General features: G+C 39.1%; 1 protein-coding gene across 7 annotated transcripts in view; it reads left to right on the plus strand.

The window, feature by feature from the left end:
* Positions 1–17390, plus strand: part of TPK1 (thiamin pyrophosphokinase 1) — a 303903-nt gene extending 286513 nt beyond the window's left edge. For 5 of the 7 annotated variants that reach the window (XR_010362112.1, XR_010362120.1, XR_010362108.1 and 2 more), the window contains one exon: positions 17119–17254. Coding sequence is in view for 1 of the 7 variants with exons in the window: in XM_064419477.1 (XP_064275547.1) it covers positions 17119–17237 (119 nt within the window). In the remaining 6 variants the exon portion in view is untranslated. Of the gene's footprint in view, positions 1–17118 lie in introns of all 7 variants that reach the window. The other 2 variants (XM_064419485.1, XM_064419477.1) reach the window with 2 other exon arrangements.
* The last annotated feature ends 1307 nt before the right edge of the window (positions 17391–18697 follow it).

Raw genomic sequence — 18697 nt, forward strand, 5'->3', positions numbered from 1 at the left:
CAGAGGAATTGAGGAACTAAATAGAGAAAGTCTTTGCTATATGCTGTAACTTTGGGGCTGAATCACCACAGGAGAAAAGACAGGGGATCAGAGTGCTTATCCAGAAGAGCGTAGGTTTTGATTCTCAGAGAAAATTAAAAAAAAAAAGAACGGCAAAGCAGGTTGGGTATGGGATTTCAGGAGCTCTTGGGCAGGTGAGTGATGATGCTGGAGCCAGCAAAATGTGTTGTAATCAGGGAGGGAAGAGGAGCAGTGCCAGGTCTTACAGCACAGGGTGCTTGAGGAGATGCAGGGGCAGGCTGGTGGCACTAAACATCATGTGCTCCTGCATCAGTTTGGTTGGTCCAGAGTAAACAGCAGCTTTGGTCATTAGATATATTTTAGGGTTAGACCAAGATGGAAGGAGGCAAACTTGTTTAGTATTCAGTAGGCCCCTGTCTGGGTGCTCTTCTCCATTTTCTCTTGAAGTAATCTATTACCACATCTCAAGAGAAAAATGACCCCAATCTAAAGATTAATAGAGCAGTGTGTGGACATTTCCAGTGATGTGTGTGAAACTCAATTTTTTTCTCTCACTGTATGCACTGAGGTGTCCTTTATCAGCAAATCTCTAGATCTTAAAAAGTAGGCTGATTATTGGAGAGGGCAGCAGACAATTTAGGGCACATGGTGTTTTCTTATGACAGGAGCGTTGCTGTGAAGTACAGTAATGTATGTTGATAAATTGTGACCATCAGAATGTCTTAAACACTTCATAGGATGTATTTCTAAGCATACATCTCTCATTTTAGCAGTGGATGGATAGAAAAGGGCTATTTGTTTGAGAAATTGGGGAAAAGATAACTCTTGCTTGTACTATTTCTTTAAAAGTAGCAAGGGACTTCCACGTGTTCCTAGAATCAGTTCATTGCCATTAGGGTCAGATCAACCCAATTTTGGCTTAATGTGACAAGTTGAGGAACTTTCCTCCTTCATAATGAAGTTGCAGCAAAAATAAAGGCGTCCATATAGTGTCAAGACTGAGTCATTTTTGAACACTATATCTTTCTTAGCAAAGGTGTTTTGGTTTAAAGTTCTGTATGCAAGCCAAAAGGTAAAGCTTTTTATATCAAGAATTAAAGACACTGCGGGGTCCATATGTTATTTTGAGAGGTTGCAAATTTCTCTATCTTTTTCCCATCATATTATATGGTCAGAAGTTTTAAAGGAGTTCTTTGGGCTTCGATTCAGTACAGCACAGGGCGGGTGCTGAGGTTTCTATGATAGGCGTGAGTTAAGCACATGATTTAGTTTCTCTCTGAATTGTAGCCTGCATAAATGAGCAGTGAAGTAGACTGAGTAGGCGAGGTCCAAATTAGATATGAATTTACCCTAAAGATGTGTGCATGTGTCTTGCAGTTGCAGTTGTCCCTGAACATGGTAGTGAATGTACTCAACTGGCCTGAAGATTTGTACTATTTGAACCCCGTATCCCTAAGGAATGATAGAGATACCCACCAGGTGTTTTCAAAGCAGAAAATATATTCAAAGTTTGACCTGTCATGACCCATCTTGACTTGCAGATCTTTTGTAGAGATGACCCTGGATTACAGAGGTTTGAGTTCTAGGATTTTCAGGGAGATAGATGCTGAAATTAGTCCCCTCAGCAATTAAAAGGTTTTAAAGGGATGTTTTGCTGTTTTAGCACATTATGATTTCACACAGAACTTGTTAAAATACTGATATTAATGCTACATCAAAGTGAGTGTGCTGTGGCATGTGGTCTGATAACTGTAGAAGATTGGGATTTAAACAAAAAATATGCAAACCATTTGTTTGTGTTCTGGAAGAAAAGGTTTCTGTATTGACAGACAGACAACTACTGTGCATGTAATTTCATAACCTTATCTCCTATGACTTTGTTGTACTGAGCTGTTTGCATATATGGAGGAAAACTACAGCATAACCTGTTTACTGATGATGGGAGTTCCCTTAGGCTGAATGCAAGCATGTCATGTTCTTATGAGACACTTGCAAAACTTTCCAAAAAGCAGCAACAAGTAATGATTTCTAGCATGCCTTCGGGAGCTCTGGAAAATGGTGTTTTTACTCATAACTAAGAATAAGAGCCAGTTGGGATTTGTTCAAATAAGCCCTTTCCTCTTTGATATATAATTGCTATATCTAGTTTTGCCACAAGTGTCTTCAAGTTGTCATAACTTCTGCCCCTCCCTTTTTCTTTTCCCCCAGGATTTCAGCTTTCCATGTCAGCGGTCCAGAACCTAACAGACTGCTGAAGATAAACTAAGATATAAACTAAGATAGGATGTACCTCTCCTAAAGGAAAAAAGTGAGAGACTCCACATTTTGAGTTCATTTTTCTAGTGGAAGTTTCTCTATTTGAACTTTTGTTTCAATTAAAAATAAACAAACAAACAAACAAAAAACCCACCACCACACCATGCTGATGGAATCAATTACAACCTTTTCTTCTGTTTTCAGACCGAAACTCAAAAAGCACTAAAGCATCAGTGCACTTTTGCCTGGTACCTAGCAACGTAATTGCATCATTCACTGAAAATTACAACTGACTTCACAGTGTAAGGGAGAAGGAAAGGAGAAGCTGGCAGGCAAGTTCTGACTCGCCTTAAATGTATACATGAGGAGCACAGTGTATCAGTGGAAGTGCAGACAGGACCAGGCCCTGGGGTTTCTATTCCCATTACATGGGCTATTCACAAATGTGAAGGGGGAGCGCACGGTCAGCCTCCTACACTTATTAATTATTTTCTGTTTGGGAAGATTAAGTTTTGAAGAAAAACATCCAGTAATCGCTGGGGTACTATTTATATCATCATAAACTTGTGTCAACTTAACTGACTTTAATAATGATTATTATTATAAAACCCAGCAACTCTTATCTCCCCCACTGTACACATTCTGTTGTGATGAGGAATACTCCTTTTTTTCCTTCTCCCTTCTGCTTCTTCACACAATACCCAACTTAACTCAGTTTTTCCCTCCTCTTCTCCCCTAGCTGTCAATCACTGTCACATTACTTTGCATCGTATGCATCAAATTTTTCCATCAAGTAAGCCAATTCTAAAGCTGCCTTCCCAGAGGCTACACAGATTGTGCAAGCTGGAGGAGCTCAGGAAAGAGAAAACTGGACAATAACAAAGGCTCCCAGAGCAGCCTCTGCCTGCCAATCTCTCATGCAAGCATACGCAGGGTGCTCTATGTAGGCCATGCCTCCAGGGCCAGAATTGTGTGTGAGCTCCACCAGCAGAGCTCCTGTCCACACCATTAATCACAGCAGGGAGGGGAGAAATGGCTCATTGCACTGCACCACTGATATTGTCCATTCTGTGTTCTACAAATTACAGTGTTGCATTCAGCATCCCCTGACTTCTGAAGTCCGTGATTCAAGAGAGGGAGCAAAACTTCTTAACAGGAGTGTTTACCTGTGGGCAGCAGAGGTTAGGCTAAGAAAGCTGCACTTGGTGAGTTTAGACAGCTACAGCAAGGCAAACTTTCCAAGTCATGTTTTTTCTACTGTTAAATCTTTGGTAGTTTTCCTTCCCTCTCCCAAAATGATAGATTTGAGGGACTTTTCTGTTCTGAAGCATTGTTTTCAAAGTCCATTTCCAGTATAGTTTTCGTGTGACACTTGTGTAAGGCATCCTTCATGGCTGACTCACTTCAGGTATAATTGAGTAAGAGCTTCCTGCAGTATTCTGGCCTTCCTTAAAGGTCCTGTGCTTTGCTGGAGAGTGCTATGGCTATTTATGAATACCCTTTCAGAGCAGCAGAGATTTATCTCCCTGGCTGGCAATGATATTAGAAGTTGTATAACTACATTTTTGCTCACAGCTTTTAAACATGATACTTTATTGGTCTCTTTTGTGCTTAAGTAGCTCTAAATGAGCCCTTCAAAATCTGTATCATCCAGGTTCCTCTCTTGCACATGACATGACAAACCTCTTGCCGTGTCCTTACCTCAGTGCTGCAAGGCTCATCAACATCAGTTCTGTACAGAACTGCAAGGTTCTCCAGGTCTTCATGGGAATGTTGGTGTTTAACTTGGTGTTTTCTAAACCCACCCTCCAGTAAGCTCTAAGCTCTTCTCAGACTTTCTTCCTGATTCTGGGCTTCACAGTGAAGTGCTTCCCTTGCTCTAAGGAAGGCTGCCTCGTAGTGGGCATGCACGAGATTTTATTTTGATGGTCTTGAAACAAGCCTGCCTGTTTCTAGAAGAGCAGTGCTGCCTATTCTGGAACAGACACATCTTTTGATACGTAGCCATGCCTTAAATTATGAAGTATATATATATCTGTTCAGAGATCATCAGGCTTGATGTTGGGTTCAAAGCTTGCATGAGACATCTACGTTCTGAGGCTTATCTCAGAGTTACAACTTCCTCATCACTGCATGTCTTGTAGTGATATGTAACATTATTCTTCTAAAACTGTGATATTAAGAAGAATATGTGCCTATATTCACATCTTCCAAGAGATGGAATAGAGCTGTAGGGCTCACTTGCTTTGAGGCTTCTGCATTTGGCTAATTATAAAGTGTCTCATCCGGTTGGAATATCTGAGGATTAATCTTCAGATATGTCACTATGTTGTTAGGTATTTCTGTTTACTTTGTAATGACGTAGACATCAGAGATGGGGTGTTTTCTGGGTGTTGTAGGTTTTTTAGAATAGTACAGCAAAAAAGTGCTGGTTTTTTATCCTTTTCAATACTTTTAAGGAAGATGTCAGTTTAAGAGGAATTTAAGCTGCTAGCATTTTTTTCTAGAACTAAAAGAAATTTGTAACAGTAATTTAAAGTTTGCTTTTCCTCTGAGATAATTTTGTTTTCAGCAAAATTTTCCATATCTGCAAAATAAAAAAGAATTTCACATCTAGTGACTTTAAACAATCAGTGAAATAATTTATGTCAATGAAATTCTGCTATGCATCATATTTTATTGTGAAGTGACTACAAAACAAACAAAAAAAACAACTGTAGTATTTTCTGTGACCCCTGTCGAAGGGAGGAAGATGATGAATCTGACTCCATGTTCTTAGCAGACTAATTTATTATTTTATGATATGATATTATATTATATTAAAGAATGCTACACTATATTATACTAAACTATACTAATGAATACAGAAAGGATACAGACAGAAGGCTGAAAGATAAAAATGAAAAACCATGACTCTCTCTTCCAGAGTCTGACACAGCTGGCCGTAATTGGCCAATAAGTAAAAACAATTCACATGTTGGATAAACAATCTCCAAACCACATCCAAAGCGGCAAAAAACAGGAGAAGAAAATGAGATAATATTGTTTTCCTTTTTCTCTGAGGCTTCTCAGCTTCCTAGGAGAGAAATCCTGGGCAAGGGATTTTTCCAGAAAATATGACGGTGACAACCAACCAACCAAAAAAAAAAAAAAAAAAAATTAAAAAAGAAAAAAAAAAGGTGGAAAATATTGAGTACAACAAATGGCTAGGATGGGAAAAACAATGTCAAATAAGATACAATCATATTTCATAAAATCACAGAACAGTTTGGCTTGGAAGAGACCTTAAGGTTAATCTAGTTTCAACCCCACTGCTGTGGGCAGGGACACCTCCCACTAGAGCAGGTTGCTCCAAACACCATCCAACCTGGCCTTGAATATTTCCAGAGATGGGGCATCCACAACTTCTATAGACAACTTGTTCTAGTGTCTCGCCACTCCAATTTTCAGTTCAAAATATAATTCAGAAATGTAGCTTTCTTAGATGTTGATAGGAATGTTTCTCCTACAGCATGCCCCAGACATTGATAATGAGGAATTACAGATGTTTCAAGATGACAGTAATTTCAGGTAAGATAAGGAACATTCTAGGCTAAAGACAGATTTACCTTATAGAAGCTCTGTGAGCCTAAAAAAATAGGTTGTTTGAGGACATATGTCCTTTCTTGGCAATTGCAGCCATCATGTTCTTTTAACACCAAGTGCTGTTGGCAGCAGACAAACTGTAGTGTAGTTGGTGTAGTCTTTTATTTTACATGTGACTGTTGGATTTGTAGTTCCTTTTCCTTCCCACTTCTTGCAGTGTGTTAGTGTAGTTTATTGGTAAGTTAAAAGCCAATGTCAAGTCCTCTGTACAGTAAAACTGAGAGCCTGCTGACATGCATCACTGTGCCATGGCGTGACTGTTGCAATCCATCTTGACCAGTGTGTTTGAAAGTTGAGCTACATATAATCAATTGCACTCTTAAAACGTTAATGTCTTTGACTTGCACCGTGTAGCACTACGTTAATTTAGTGGTGCATTCAGCCTCTGCCTTTTAGGTCGAAGGGCTTACACCACCTGGCCTGGGCAGTGCCTGACACGGCACTGTTGATTAATGCAGAAGTATTTCCTTCCTCTCAGCCTGGGCAGAAAGCTTGCTACAGCCTGTTGAGGCACTCCTCTCTAGAGAAGAGAAAGCCAAAGAAAAGATTCCCCAAGCCACGGAATCCTTGCAGAGGGCCTGGAAAAGCATGGCATGTTTCTGAATGTATTGGAATGGGTAGCTGAGCCAATTTGCAGAGGGGAGAAGAGGGTGAGGGACAGGGCTAAAAAGGCTTTTCAGGTCAGGAGGAGGAAGCACACCAATATGAAGAGCACTGCTCATATTGGAAATCATTCCTGGAAATCAATCAGATATTTTTCAAGAGTGCACAGCCAGCTAACAGATTCTCAGTAGCAAGTTTTCCACTTGAATGAAGTTTGTGACAATCAATGACTTAGGACTTGCCTCTAATGACAAATATCGTTTTTCATTTTCGGACAAACATTATATAGGTGCTGTTTGTATTCAGCATCATTGATAACAAATCTTAAACTTGCATCCATGAAAAAAGCCCACTGTAAAAGCAAACAGCCAGGAACACTAAATGAACCAATGCAATGACTTACTAATTCATATACATGGCAGATACCCCTCCCATGGCCTTCCTGAAGCAAAAGGCTCTAATGGTGGATGAAGTGGAAGAAGTGGGTAATACTAGCTAAAATAGGCTGTGCTGTGTCATAAGTTACATTTTTGTTGGTTTTTAGGGTTTTTTTGTCTGAAAAGCTGACTTTAAAGCTTAGAAAGAAGGGAGATAGAAAGATGCAATAGGCAGAACCGTTTCAAAAGCAATCCTTTATCTTTTGGAGGACATGGAGAGCCATCTAATCCAATTGAGTGCCTCTGAACTATAAACAGTGTACCTTGCAGTCTCCTGTTGAATCTCATGTTCTGTCTCGGTTGCAACACATAAACAGTGCTGGAATCTGGTGAACAAGTTTGGAGGAGCTGCAGTTCCATGAATGTCAACAAATGTTGTGAGTTTAAGATGCTAGTTTGAAGATAAATGGAATAGAATTAATAACCAGCAGTAATGGCTTTGTAATTGAAATCATATAGGCATTAGAGGTACGTAGGGTGCTAGTAATCATATTAATTATTTGTTAACAGAAAGACAAAGTAATAAAATGAAAAATCAAAAAGCTTAGTTGTTCACATGCTGATCCAGGAGGACATTTTGTAACAGAAATAATTGCTTTCACTTCTTCCTCAGGGTGATGCTATCTGTGTCAAATTGTTTTTTCTCAAGAAAGCAGAGAAATCTAAAATTCTAAATAAAGCACAGCAATAGTAGGGGTGAAAATAACCACACTTTAGAAACCTCACACAGCATCCCTCCCCAACACTGAAAGGAAGCAGTACTGCTAGGAAGGGTAAAGATAAATGGAATTACTTTTCTATCAGAAGTATAATAGTCTTTATTAGTTAGTTATGTGTGCCTAGAATAGATCAGCTGTCAGGGAGAGCAAGTAGATGAACATGTACCTTGTGAGCTGTCAGGAGCAGATCAGTGTGGGTTTTTTTTAAATAATAATTACCCCCTTCCAGAGAAATATTTTAGACAAAAGCACAGCTGCTTTATTAAGGGTGCCTTTTGTGCATAAGGATGAATATTCCAGTTCGTTCTCTTCATTTTTTGTGTAAATATAATACCATATTTACATAAAACTCTGCTAGGAAATGGTGCCATTCGCTGTTAAAGCTTGCATAATAAAATTGTTTGTCAGGGATTTAATTTGATTGAAGTTTGTTATTTGTGCTAGCAGCTCAGAGTGGCTGCAGCTTGCTTTCAAGCCTGGTGATGCCCTTGCCCTGAGCAAGCCATAATGCAAACAGCTGTCCTGGGATTCAGTGTGGCAGGGCATGTGTCTTTTTTTGCACCTTGACCATTGCTCAGAGGTGAAGGCAGCTGTTTTGCTTCTTTGTTGTCAGAGGAGCTCTTTGAGCACCAGATCCACCATTCTGGCACAGTTCAATAGTCTCTCTGGTCTGGCAGCTTGACTGAGGTCTTGGAGCAAGTAACTCTTGGTGGTCAAGAGAGCGTGGGGCTCCTGGGGGCCACCCAGGAGTCTGAATGGAACAGCTGTGAACTAGGTCAGTTCTGGTGGGAGCTGGACTTGGCAGGGGAAGGGTTTAAATATGCCATGTGTTGCACACCTCTGTGGTGGGTTGACCCTGGCTGGATGCCAAGTGCCTACTAAAGCCTTTCTATTACTCCCATCCAAAACTGGACAGGAGAGAGAAAATATAGTAAAAGGTTCATCAAATTAAATAAGGACCAGGAGATAACACTCACTGATTACTGTCATGGGCACAACAGACTGAACTTGGGGATATTAATTTAGTTTATTACTAAAAATATCAGAGCAAGATATTGAGAAATAAATTGCAAAAACACTGTTTTCCCCCCACCTCTCCCTCCTTCTCCGGCTCTACCTCATCCCTACTAGCAGCACAGGGAGACAGGGAATGGTGCTTATGGTTGGTTCATCACAACCTGTTTCTGCCACTGCTCTGGCAAAGTCCTTCTCCTGCTCCAGAACGGGGTCCTTCCCACAGAGACAATCCTCTATGAACTTCTCCAGGAGTCCATCCCACAGGCTACATTTCCTCACAAACTGCCCTAGCATGGGTCCCTGTCCACCCTCTTCAAGGACATGCTGCTCCAGCATGGGTCCCCCACAGAGGAGTCACAAGCCTTACCAGGAAACCTGCTCCAGCATGGGCTCCCCTCTCCATGGGTCCACAGATCCTTGCCAGGAGCCTGTTCCAGCATGGGCTTACCCCAGCTTCACAGCCTGTTTTCATCATCTACCTGCTCTGGCACGGGACTCATCCACAGGCTGCAGATGGATCTCTGTATATCCATACAGGGGTACAGCTGCCTCACCATGGTCTGCACCATGGCCTGCAGAGGAATCTCAGATACCTCCTGAAGTACCTCCTCCCTCTCATTCTTCACTGACCTTGCTGTCTTTGAAGTTGTTCCTCTCACACATTCTCATTCCTCTCCAACCACAATTATACCTGTGTGCAATAACCTTTTTTAACCTGTCTGAAATACGTGGATACAGAGGTGTTACCGTAATTTCTGGTTGGCTCAGCCTTGGCCAGCAGTGCATCTGTTCTGGAGCTGGGTGAGGTTGGCCCTGTTAGACATGGGGGAAGCTTCCAGCAGCTTCTCACTGAGAAGTGACCACTGTAGCCTCCTGCTACCAAAAGCTGGCCACGCAAACCCAATACACCCTCCCAGAGTTCAGAAGGTCTATTTTTGATCTTTGCCATTGTAACTTTGCATGTAGGAGTTAAGGACTGAAACTTTACAGAGCTTTGTCAAATCATATTTAATTTAATTTTGGCACTGAAGCCCAGTGATGGAGCAATGTGTGCAGCAGAACAGGATTCTGGATATGATGCTGAGCTAGTGCTGGCAGCAGCAATAAGAAGACAGCCTTCTTAAATTTGTTTTTCAGGGCTGGCTAGGATCTGGCTTTAGATCAATTCCCTTAGGAAAATCATATCCCCATCACAGAAAGCAGAGAAGTGCTAAATTCTTGGGAGACTTGCTGGGGACTTATCCTACACAGTGGTAGGGGATATAAGCAGTTGGCCAAGACTGTTGTGAAATATTTATGGCATTGCAAATGCTCTTCTCCTCTGTGAAGTGATTGAATGAGATCCCCATTTCACACAACATGTATAGGTATTTATTGAGCAAATATCCATATACCAATATTTCACCTACAGGCCCAGTTTGATGGATACAGAAATAATCATTGTGTCTGCACATTTTTGCAAATGATGGGAACAATAGTATGCATACAGAAGCTGAAAAACTTGTTTTGTAAAATCCTCATTTATTATTTCTTCTTGCAAATACAGTTATCTAAATATGACAGGATTTAAAAGGAGTCCAAAGAATAGAAAAGAAAAATAATTAACATTGTGTTCTGGTTACCTAATATCACACGTTAAAACCTGTTGAAGGATATATAGGGGTTTGTGAGAGGGTTTTTTTTAATTTTCATATCAAGCACTGGAAAACTACTGTAGCTAGAGGTGAATTGTTGATCTTGGTCAGTCCTGGATCTGGTTGTGCTGAAACAATTTTCTGGTCCTATGTTGTTCAAAGCTTGAGTAGATAGATGTCTCACATAGACCTGAGATTTGGGTGAGGAATATTCCCTCTCCTTCCTCTTCCCATCTCTCTTCCCTGTCTCTAACAGCCCAGTCATGAGGAATGTAGGGGGAGTTTCACTCCTTTCTGCAACACTGTCTGCGGTCAATTGCCAGGATCATTTGGATACCTTTCTCTAACAAATTCAGTAGATTTTACTGCTACATGCATCATATCAACTTGACAGTGTAGCAGCTTTCAAAATAGCAAGTATTTTTAGGTTCTTTGCTGTCATGTCAAACCAGAGCTTCAGACCTAAATGCTGTGACAGAACACCATTGTTTTTAGCTAATCTCAGGTTTCAGTGTTGCACCAGATTGCCATCCTCAGCTTTGTGTGACTAAGTAATGCCTCTAAAGATGACAGTGTAATAGGATGATGTGTGCTATGAGGTGTCTTATGGACAAGTTAGCAGTAAGACAATTCATTAGCTGATGCATCTCAGTATTACTCTTGCCCTTTTTCTCATGAGAATAGTGTTCTTTATCTCACAACATGAAGTAGAGACAGACCAAAATAGCAACAAGTTATTTTGTCTAGCTTATATGCAAAATCTCTACAGCAGCTGCTGTCAAACTGAAGCTACATTTTATTTCTGCAGCTGTTTCTTCAGTGCTCTAACACTATTATTAATAGTACCTGTCACTTGTACAGCACCTCAGAGTTGTTAACAGTTTGAGAAACATACAAACTTAGTGGAAAGCATCAAAAATTAAGTAAACACCCTACTTCTTACTGGCTAAACTCAATTCTAAAAATTACTTTGTAGCCTGGCTTTGCCTTTAGCTTAGTGAAAGAGTCTTCCAGACAGCTATTTCTCTGACTTACATTATGGTAACACTCCTGTTACAACTTTATCATAACGTCTAGACCAGAAAAGCACTACTGAAAACAGTATGTAGATTTTCCTTGTCTAACTTTCCAGGCCCCTTTAATTAAGATGCTAATGTGATTTTGAACAGAAGAACATTTTGTTGGTAGTGCTGAAATGCTTCTAATAGCTGTAGAACAGTTAATGACAGTTAATGATTCTTGTTGATCTTGGTGAAGCAGTGGTAGCAGCAGAGACCTTAGTGTAGGAAGCAGTCTTTCTTAGCATCATTTTTATCAGCTAATCATTTTAAATTGCCACCAAGCAGGTGATGTGACGGGAAGACTTTGAGCTATTCTTGCAGTACCACCATTATTACAAAGCTGGAAAAAAATATGTGGAAAAAGAAAAGTGTGCTGGAAACAAATTTGAAAACTTCTGACATTCATTTGCATTTCTGAAGGCTCTCTCTGCATGGGTGGTTTCTATCCAGGATAAAAGACACGGTTCTGTTAATATTTTTTTTTCTCTTTTTAAATGAAATCATGAAGATTTGACAGCTTTTAAACTTTTGTTTCAACCTCCTAAATTCCCCCCAGTGTGAGGCCAGTCAGCCTGTGCTGCAGAGCCCTGGCCAAGAGTTTTTGCCAGCACCTGAACCAGTGGAAAAGCCACCTGGCCCTGCCTGCTAGCCCCTCTTCCTCCCATATCCTCTCAATGCTTTCGTAAGTCTGCTTGTATGAATGCATTGAGATTATAAAACCTTTGTTCTGTGCCACAAAACCAGGTACCCAAAGTTACAACACTTATAAAAAAATGCCAAATGCAATTTCTGCTTATTCCAAACTCCTCTTGGCCCTTAGGATATCCGACTACCAGGCTAGTCAGCCCCTCCCAGCAGACTCAGCAAGACTTTATGGTAATTCTGTTGTATCAGTATTGAAAATAGTTCATGTTTTATTGTAAATTACTGTTATTTGCAACTTCCAGTTTTGCAGTTCCCACTGCACAGAGATCAAGCACCCAATTTTTCCTTTGTATCCATCAGTGTAAATCAAGATTAACTCCAGTGAAGTCAGCCTAACCACAAGTGTAAACCTAGGAATGAAAGGAAGATCAGTCTACAATCTACTTGGGAGTTTTATTTGTAAATAACAAAATTAATGCTCCTGTTCTGCAGACACAGGGTGACCTGCAAAGTACTAGCTCATGCATTACTAATGTATCTCCATTTAAATGCAGATTTTTGCTCCTAACAGAACTTCAGGGAAATCCTCTCCAGATAAACTGTAATAGGATACCAAATGGTGATTCAATATTTCACTTTAGCTTGTGTTTCAGCTTATTGATCTTAATTTTCTATCATTTTGATGCAGCATTTGCCTAGGGGGAAGAGGATTACATTCACTATAACACAGCTTTTAATTAATAATTAATTACTTTAATATTCCCCACATCCATGCCAGCAGTGCAATCTGCTTGTATTTCTTTCCTAGCTTCTATTTTTAGTGGTGGAAACCAGCAAGGTGTGACTTTACATATTTCAAGAAGTAGTTGAGACACAGTTGAGAAAAGGCAGCATAGCATAAGTATCACAGTGTCTATGTGGGACATGCTTGACATGACAGTCTTTGGTCCTTAGCCATACTGCTACTGTGGTAACAGTAGTGAGACCCTGACACGATTTGGTTTTGCCATATATGACAAATTTAGCATGAAGTTTTTTCTCTGAACAAGTTTAGGATCAAGTTTTTCTCTGCCTCCCTCAAGCACTACTTAAGTGCAGCTTCCAAGATGTACATGAAACCTTGATTGATATATATATATTTTTAGATAGATAACTGTCTTCTCTGGACTGAACTTTAAGTGTCCTAAATAGTACAATGGAACATAGAAATTATGAGTTTATATATATAAATTATGAGCTTATAAGTCTACTAGATCATGAATACAATCATTAAGAGGAATTACCTGATGTTGAGAGTATTTTTGCAGCACTTGACATGATGACCTCCAATCTAGTTATAACTAGGTCACACTATTTCTCAGTTTCCAGGCTGAAAGCCAGCAGCACAAGGATTACAAGCAAGGCTTATGTACCAGCCACTCCAAAATAATTCCCTACTGTGGTAGAAGGATAAATAAGATGAGATTTTAAAATAAATTTTTAGGTTTGGGTTTTTTTTGCTATTTCTGTAACGTTAATACCTATAAGGTGCATTACATTAACATTTCCAAATGTTGTTCTTGCATCCATAAGATTCATGAATTTTCAAAATTTTACCTCTGAGATTAACATTTTTCATATAGCATCCTAGGATTTGTATACTTTTTTAAAATTATCAGAGTAAGAGCAATAAAATAGTGGAAATTGCCAGTCTTGTGGTTACTGAGATCTCTGTCATGTAATTTGGTCAGCAAAACAGATGTCTAAGAAGTAATGATCTTTGTGATTATGCTCCTTTGGGAAGTTCACCTACATGCCCTCAGTTTTCGTCTCTTAAATTATGTCCAACATTCTCAAACCCTGGCAGATTCAAACACCATCTAAACAAAACAAAAACTGCTAGAGAAACATTCCTCTGCTTACCCCATCAAAGTCAGTCCTCTCATGCCCATGTTTAGGTCTGAATAAATGGTATGCTGCAATCCATCAGACAGAAATTTGTTACTGGTAAGAACATAAGGCACACCATAAAAAAACTGTCTCTTGATAGATTTTGTTGGGGGGGTGGGATGGGGGGTGGGTGGGATATTGGTAGGGTTTTTTTCTCCCCCTCCAAAAAAAGGCAGGAACAGGATTTGCTTTTAGTATTGGAAGTACTTGCTGACTTGGTAAATAAAGAGTAATGAAAAAATGGCATAGGTGCAGTGGAGGAGCTGGGTATTTTTCTCATCAACAATCCATTATCAGTAAACACATTTTGATTGGAACAAAAGCCCTAAACAAAATTTCTAATGCTGGGGAGTATTTCAGTTAATCACTTATGGGTTTATCCAGATCAAGTCTTTAAAGAGACTACTATTGGTCCAAAAAAAAGTTTTCAATGATCCAAAATAAGATTTCTTTTAATTAGAAAATTATAGAATTTCCAGGGGTTTTGAGTTTTGGAATTTTTTTAATCAGTGTGGAATCCTTTATTAAAATTGGATTTGGTACCCAATTATAGCAAAACTATTTACTAAATAGTAGAAAATAAAGAGGTGGTTTTCTTTGGAATCTGTATCTTAAAAAGTAATCTCAATGGTGAAAATCAGAGTTGTAATAGGTTGGGGTTTTTTTCCCCAAGACATAAGTCCTTGGTAGGACTTAACAAATAAAACTGAAATTCATTTTTAAAAAAGGGAATGGATCAGGTGTGAACTGATAAAACTTACCACTTCTTTGACCTTGTAAGCTTCCATCAGAATGCATGACACAGCATGAAGTTTGCCTACCAGCAGTAGGTTTGCACATCCTCTTATTTCCTTTACCGGCTCAAACCTAGATTTTTTCATTAATTACTGTTCATTTATTGAATGGAAAACATGCATTTTTAATTATGTTAGTTGAAATTTGGCTAGTTGTGAAACCAAGTGCTTGGAATTGGTCCATTTGAGCCACGTGAATCAGCAGTACTGTTTCACAGTTTTTGCATTTTTTTCATTTCACTGTTTCACACTATGATCCTTGCCCAGCAGAAAACCTGATAAAGATAAAAAGCTCCATCTAGTGGGCTAGAATTTTCTATTGAAAGGGAAAAAAAAGGCTCTCATTTTCACCTGATTTTATGCACTAAGAAATACAGCTTTAGATTTTGTTTCATTAAGCTGCCATGTTGTTGTTAATTCTTGCCTTCTGCAGAGCCATTATTTTATATGCAAAGCTCTGAAAATTAAGTATTACTCAGAGTCTTGAGCAAGAAGCAATAAATGATACTAAATGACTGGGTTTATACAGCAGTTCATCAAAAAAGTTCTTCCTCCGCAGCCCTTTCAAGTTTCAATATAGAGTAACCAAAAGAAGGTAATTTGTGTGTCAGCACATATTTTAAAGTATTTAAGCTTCTTTCCTACTTAAAACTGACTGGAAACACTCATAGCTTGACCATAGCACTTACTACAATATTTTGGGAGTATTTTTACTCAGGGAACTCTACCCATATGTTACCTCAGCTTTAAATTGTAAGACTTGTTTACTTGCAAATGGAGAAATCTGTGTTTTCTGGCAAGCCCCAGCCCCTGTGGCCTCTGCTGTGTCTTCCAAAGGCAAACACCAAACTCATCCATTCTGGCATTTGCCTAGGAGCCTGCCTGGTACTGTTGTGTGTCCAGAAGCATCCTGACAGAATCGAGCACCTTTATTTTAGGTACACAATTGATATAGTGCAATAGTACTGGGGTTTTTTTTTCCTTTTGTCTTTGCTGGATTTCTGCACTGCATTGCAGTTATGCTTCTAGCCCCTGAACTTGAAATGGCAGGACTCTTCCATTTGCAGTAGTGAAACTCGGATGTTACTCTCATGCCAGCAAATTCAGCTAGCAGCTGAAACCTCCTTTTCAGTTCACTTCAAGCTAGTAACAAGCATAGGAGCAGGAATAAGTAGAGCAAGCACAGATTTGGCAAAAGAGACACTGAACTACATGTCCTGGCTTTTGTTCAAATGTCCTTCCTTTTAAAGCAGTAGAGCCTGGCAAGATCAGTTCCTCCTGTGCAGCTTCCAGCAAGGGGCAGACAGTGCATGCATTGTAGTAATGCACTACACCCAAATTTACTATAGCCAGCATTCATATCCAACACTGGAAAATGTGTGTCCTGTGCAAATCACAAAATAGAGCTTACTAAGTTGTTTTGGACTCTTTTGACCACAGGGAGATCTTCCTTTGTATTAGGTCACTTAATAGCAAATCCAGAGATTTTTACTTTGGTAGCAATGAATGATTTGGCAATTCTGATAGGTTACACAGACTTGATCTTCCAGAACAATCCTCCCCAGCTGCAGCTGTTGTTGTATCCTCCATGGAAATGTTTTTTTTCTGAGCTGCCAGTGGGAAAGAGCTGTCATTTGGCTTGTTTTACAAGCTAAAGCAAAGGATAGTATTAGAGTTCTTACTCTGAACAAGGACTACCACTGAACTGAGTAATTCTAGAATGCCTTTGAGGAAGTTGATATGTTTGCAACATGCAAACAATGCTATCTCAAAAAGGGAAGAAATTAAAGGCAGAACTTAAATTGCATGGTTTGCTATTTGTTCGAGTAATGCCACTTGGTTTCTAATGTACACAAACACGTACCTCACATGCAATAAAAGAAAAGATGCAAGTCCCTTAATTCAAAGTTGTTAAATAGTATCACTTTTAACTGCTGGCCTTGGTTCTAGAACTGTTCATGTTTTAAAAGATTATAGGCTTGTTGCTGGGCTAAAGCAAGTTTGGAACTACAGTAAGATTCTCTGTTTTACTTTACATACCTTTTCTAGCACTAGTTACTTGAACTGATTTTAATGAAATACAGATTTCCAGACGTGAAACTCTGAGGATTATTCAACACACTGCTTTTGTAATAACCTGCTGTCAACTCAAACTGTTAATTTAGGGGTTAATTTATTGCCTCTTCAGGTCATTGAAAAATCTTATACAAGCCTTCTAACTAGGTAATGTTTATCCAGGTAAAATTTATTCAGCTACTTTTTTGTTCTTTGTGGGAGCAGTGATCTTTCAAATCAAACGCACTGATGTCCTTTTATTGCTTTAGAGAACCACTCAGTCTCTCCCTTACTTTTCACAGCTAACCAGGTGCTAAAGTTTGGAACACTCGTCAGTACTTCCAACACCTATGACAACTCTGGGATTGTGACTATCGAGACAGACAAACCTTTGCTGTGGACAATGGCTATCAAGACATAAGATCAGCGACAGCTGCCTTTTCTGATCCGATTTTACTACAAAATTTCACTGAATTAAGACAGTAAAGCTGCTGCAAGATATAAGCAGGCACTGATTTTGTGTATTGAATGAAAAACAAATTTGAAATAAAAGTCACTTGAGACTGAATCAAAATTACTTGCAGTAATAGAGTACTTCATTCTGGTAAATCACACTACTTAATCAGAAGATGCATGAGCAGCCACTCAGTACAACCACAAACCGAAATGAATGTAAAGAAACTGCTGCTGCTGATGTGGTTAGTTCAGGCTACTTTTACAAAGTATTTTATTCCAATACTAAGCTATTTTTCCTGTCCTGCCAAAAGGAAATACAGTACTGAGTTGCACATAGTATAACTGTATGACAAGGTGATAGCACCAAGATTAACTAATCTCATTTTTCTGTCCTAGTTTGCAACATATGTAGGTTCTGTTAAAGATTTCTCAATGATAATAATTGAACCTTTTTATATGGAAGCAAGTTAATGTACTGAAGAAACTTCAGTTTTACTGTAATACCAGTATCAAATGTCCCAGTATGAAGTGCTTTTAAGTCTGTAACAGAAGTACCATTGTGCCTTCTGCAAATACCAAATGCTTACAGTAAGGTTTTTGAAGTGAATTAAATATCTTAATCTCAATCTGAGGAGGAAGAGCATTGCAGGCTTAGTTCTTAAAATCAAAATATGCAATAATTTAAAATAATGTAAACTTCCAGGTCAACATGCAGGGCCCAATACAATTATATGTACAGAACAGGAACCAAAATTGGTATATATGCTATCCAACAGTGTAAGCAAGTTGTGGATTTGCTGAAGGACTGCTTAGTGTCTCTGAGAACTAAATTACCCTCAAATGGTATATCTCAGTAATCAGTTATGTTTGGGTTTATTAATTATGCCATCAGAATAAGGCCTGGCAATGCAATTTCTATGTTTGACATGAGATTTTTTTCCTGTCAAGTACATACTATAACCTAGCATGACTTCCAAATACAGAAAGGAATTAGTGATAATTATGGTGATTCCAGAAATGAGTGACAGGAATTCCCATACACTTTTACACCACTTAAAAAAATACAGAAAGGCTGTTTACTTGCAGTCTGCTTTTGCTAGAACAATGCTGTTCCAAAGCTTAATTTACTGCTTTGTAAACAGCTCCTGAAGAGAGGTCATGCAGCTGTCCCCCATGGAAGCTTTCAGTATTTGCCTGGAGAAAACCTTAGGCAACCTCCTTAGATTGCAACACTGATCCAGCTTCAAGCAGGACATTGGACTAGAGATCTTCCAAGCTTCCTTCCTACCTGAATGATTCTACTATGGTTAAAAGAAGTAACAAAACAAGTAAAGCACACAACTACTACTACTGAAAAAAAAAAAGTAAGCCTGCAGACAGGTATGATCACACACACTTTAAAAAAGTAATAAGATGACAAGAATG

Source organism: Passer domesticus, chromosome 1 (assembly GCF_036417665.1).
Source record: "Passer domesticus isolate bPasDom1 chromosome 1, bPasDom1.hap1, whole genome shotgun sequence".
Classification (NCBI taxonomy): Eukaryota; Metazoa; Chordata; class Aves; order Passeriformes; family Passeridae; genus Passer; species Passer domesticus.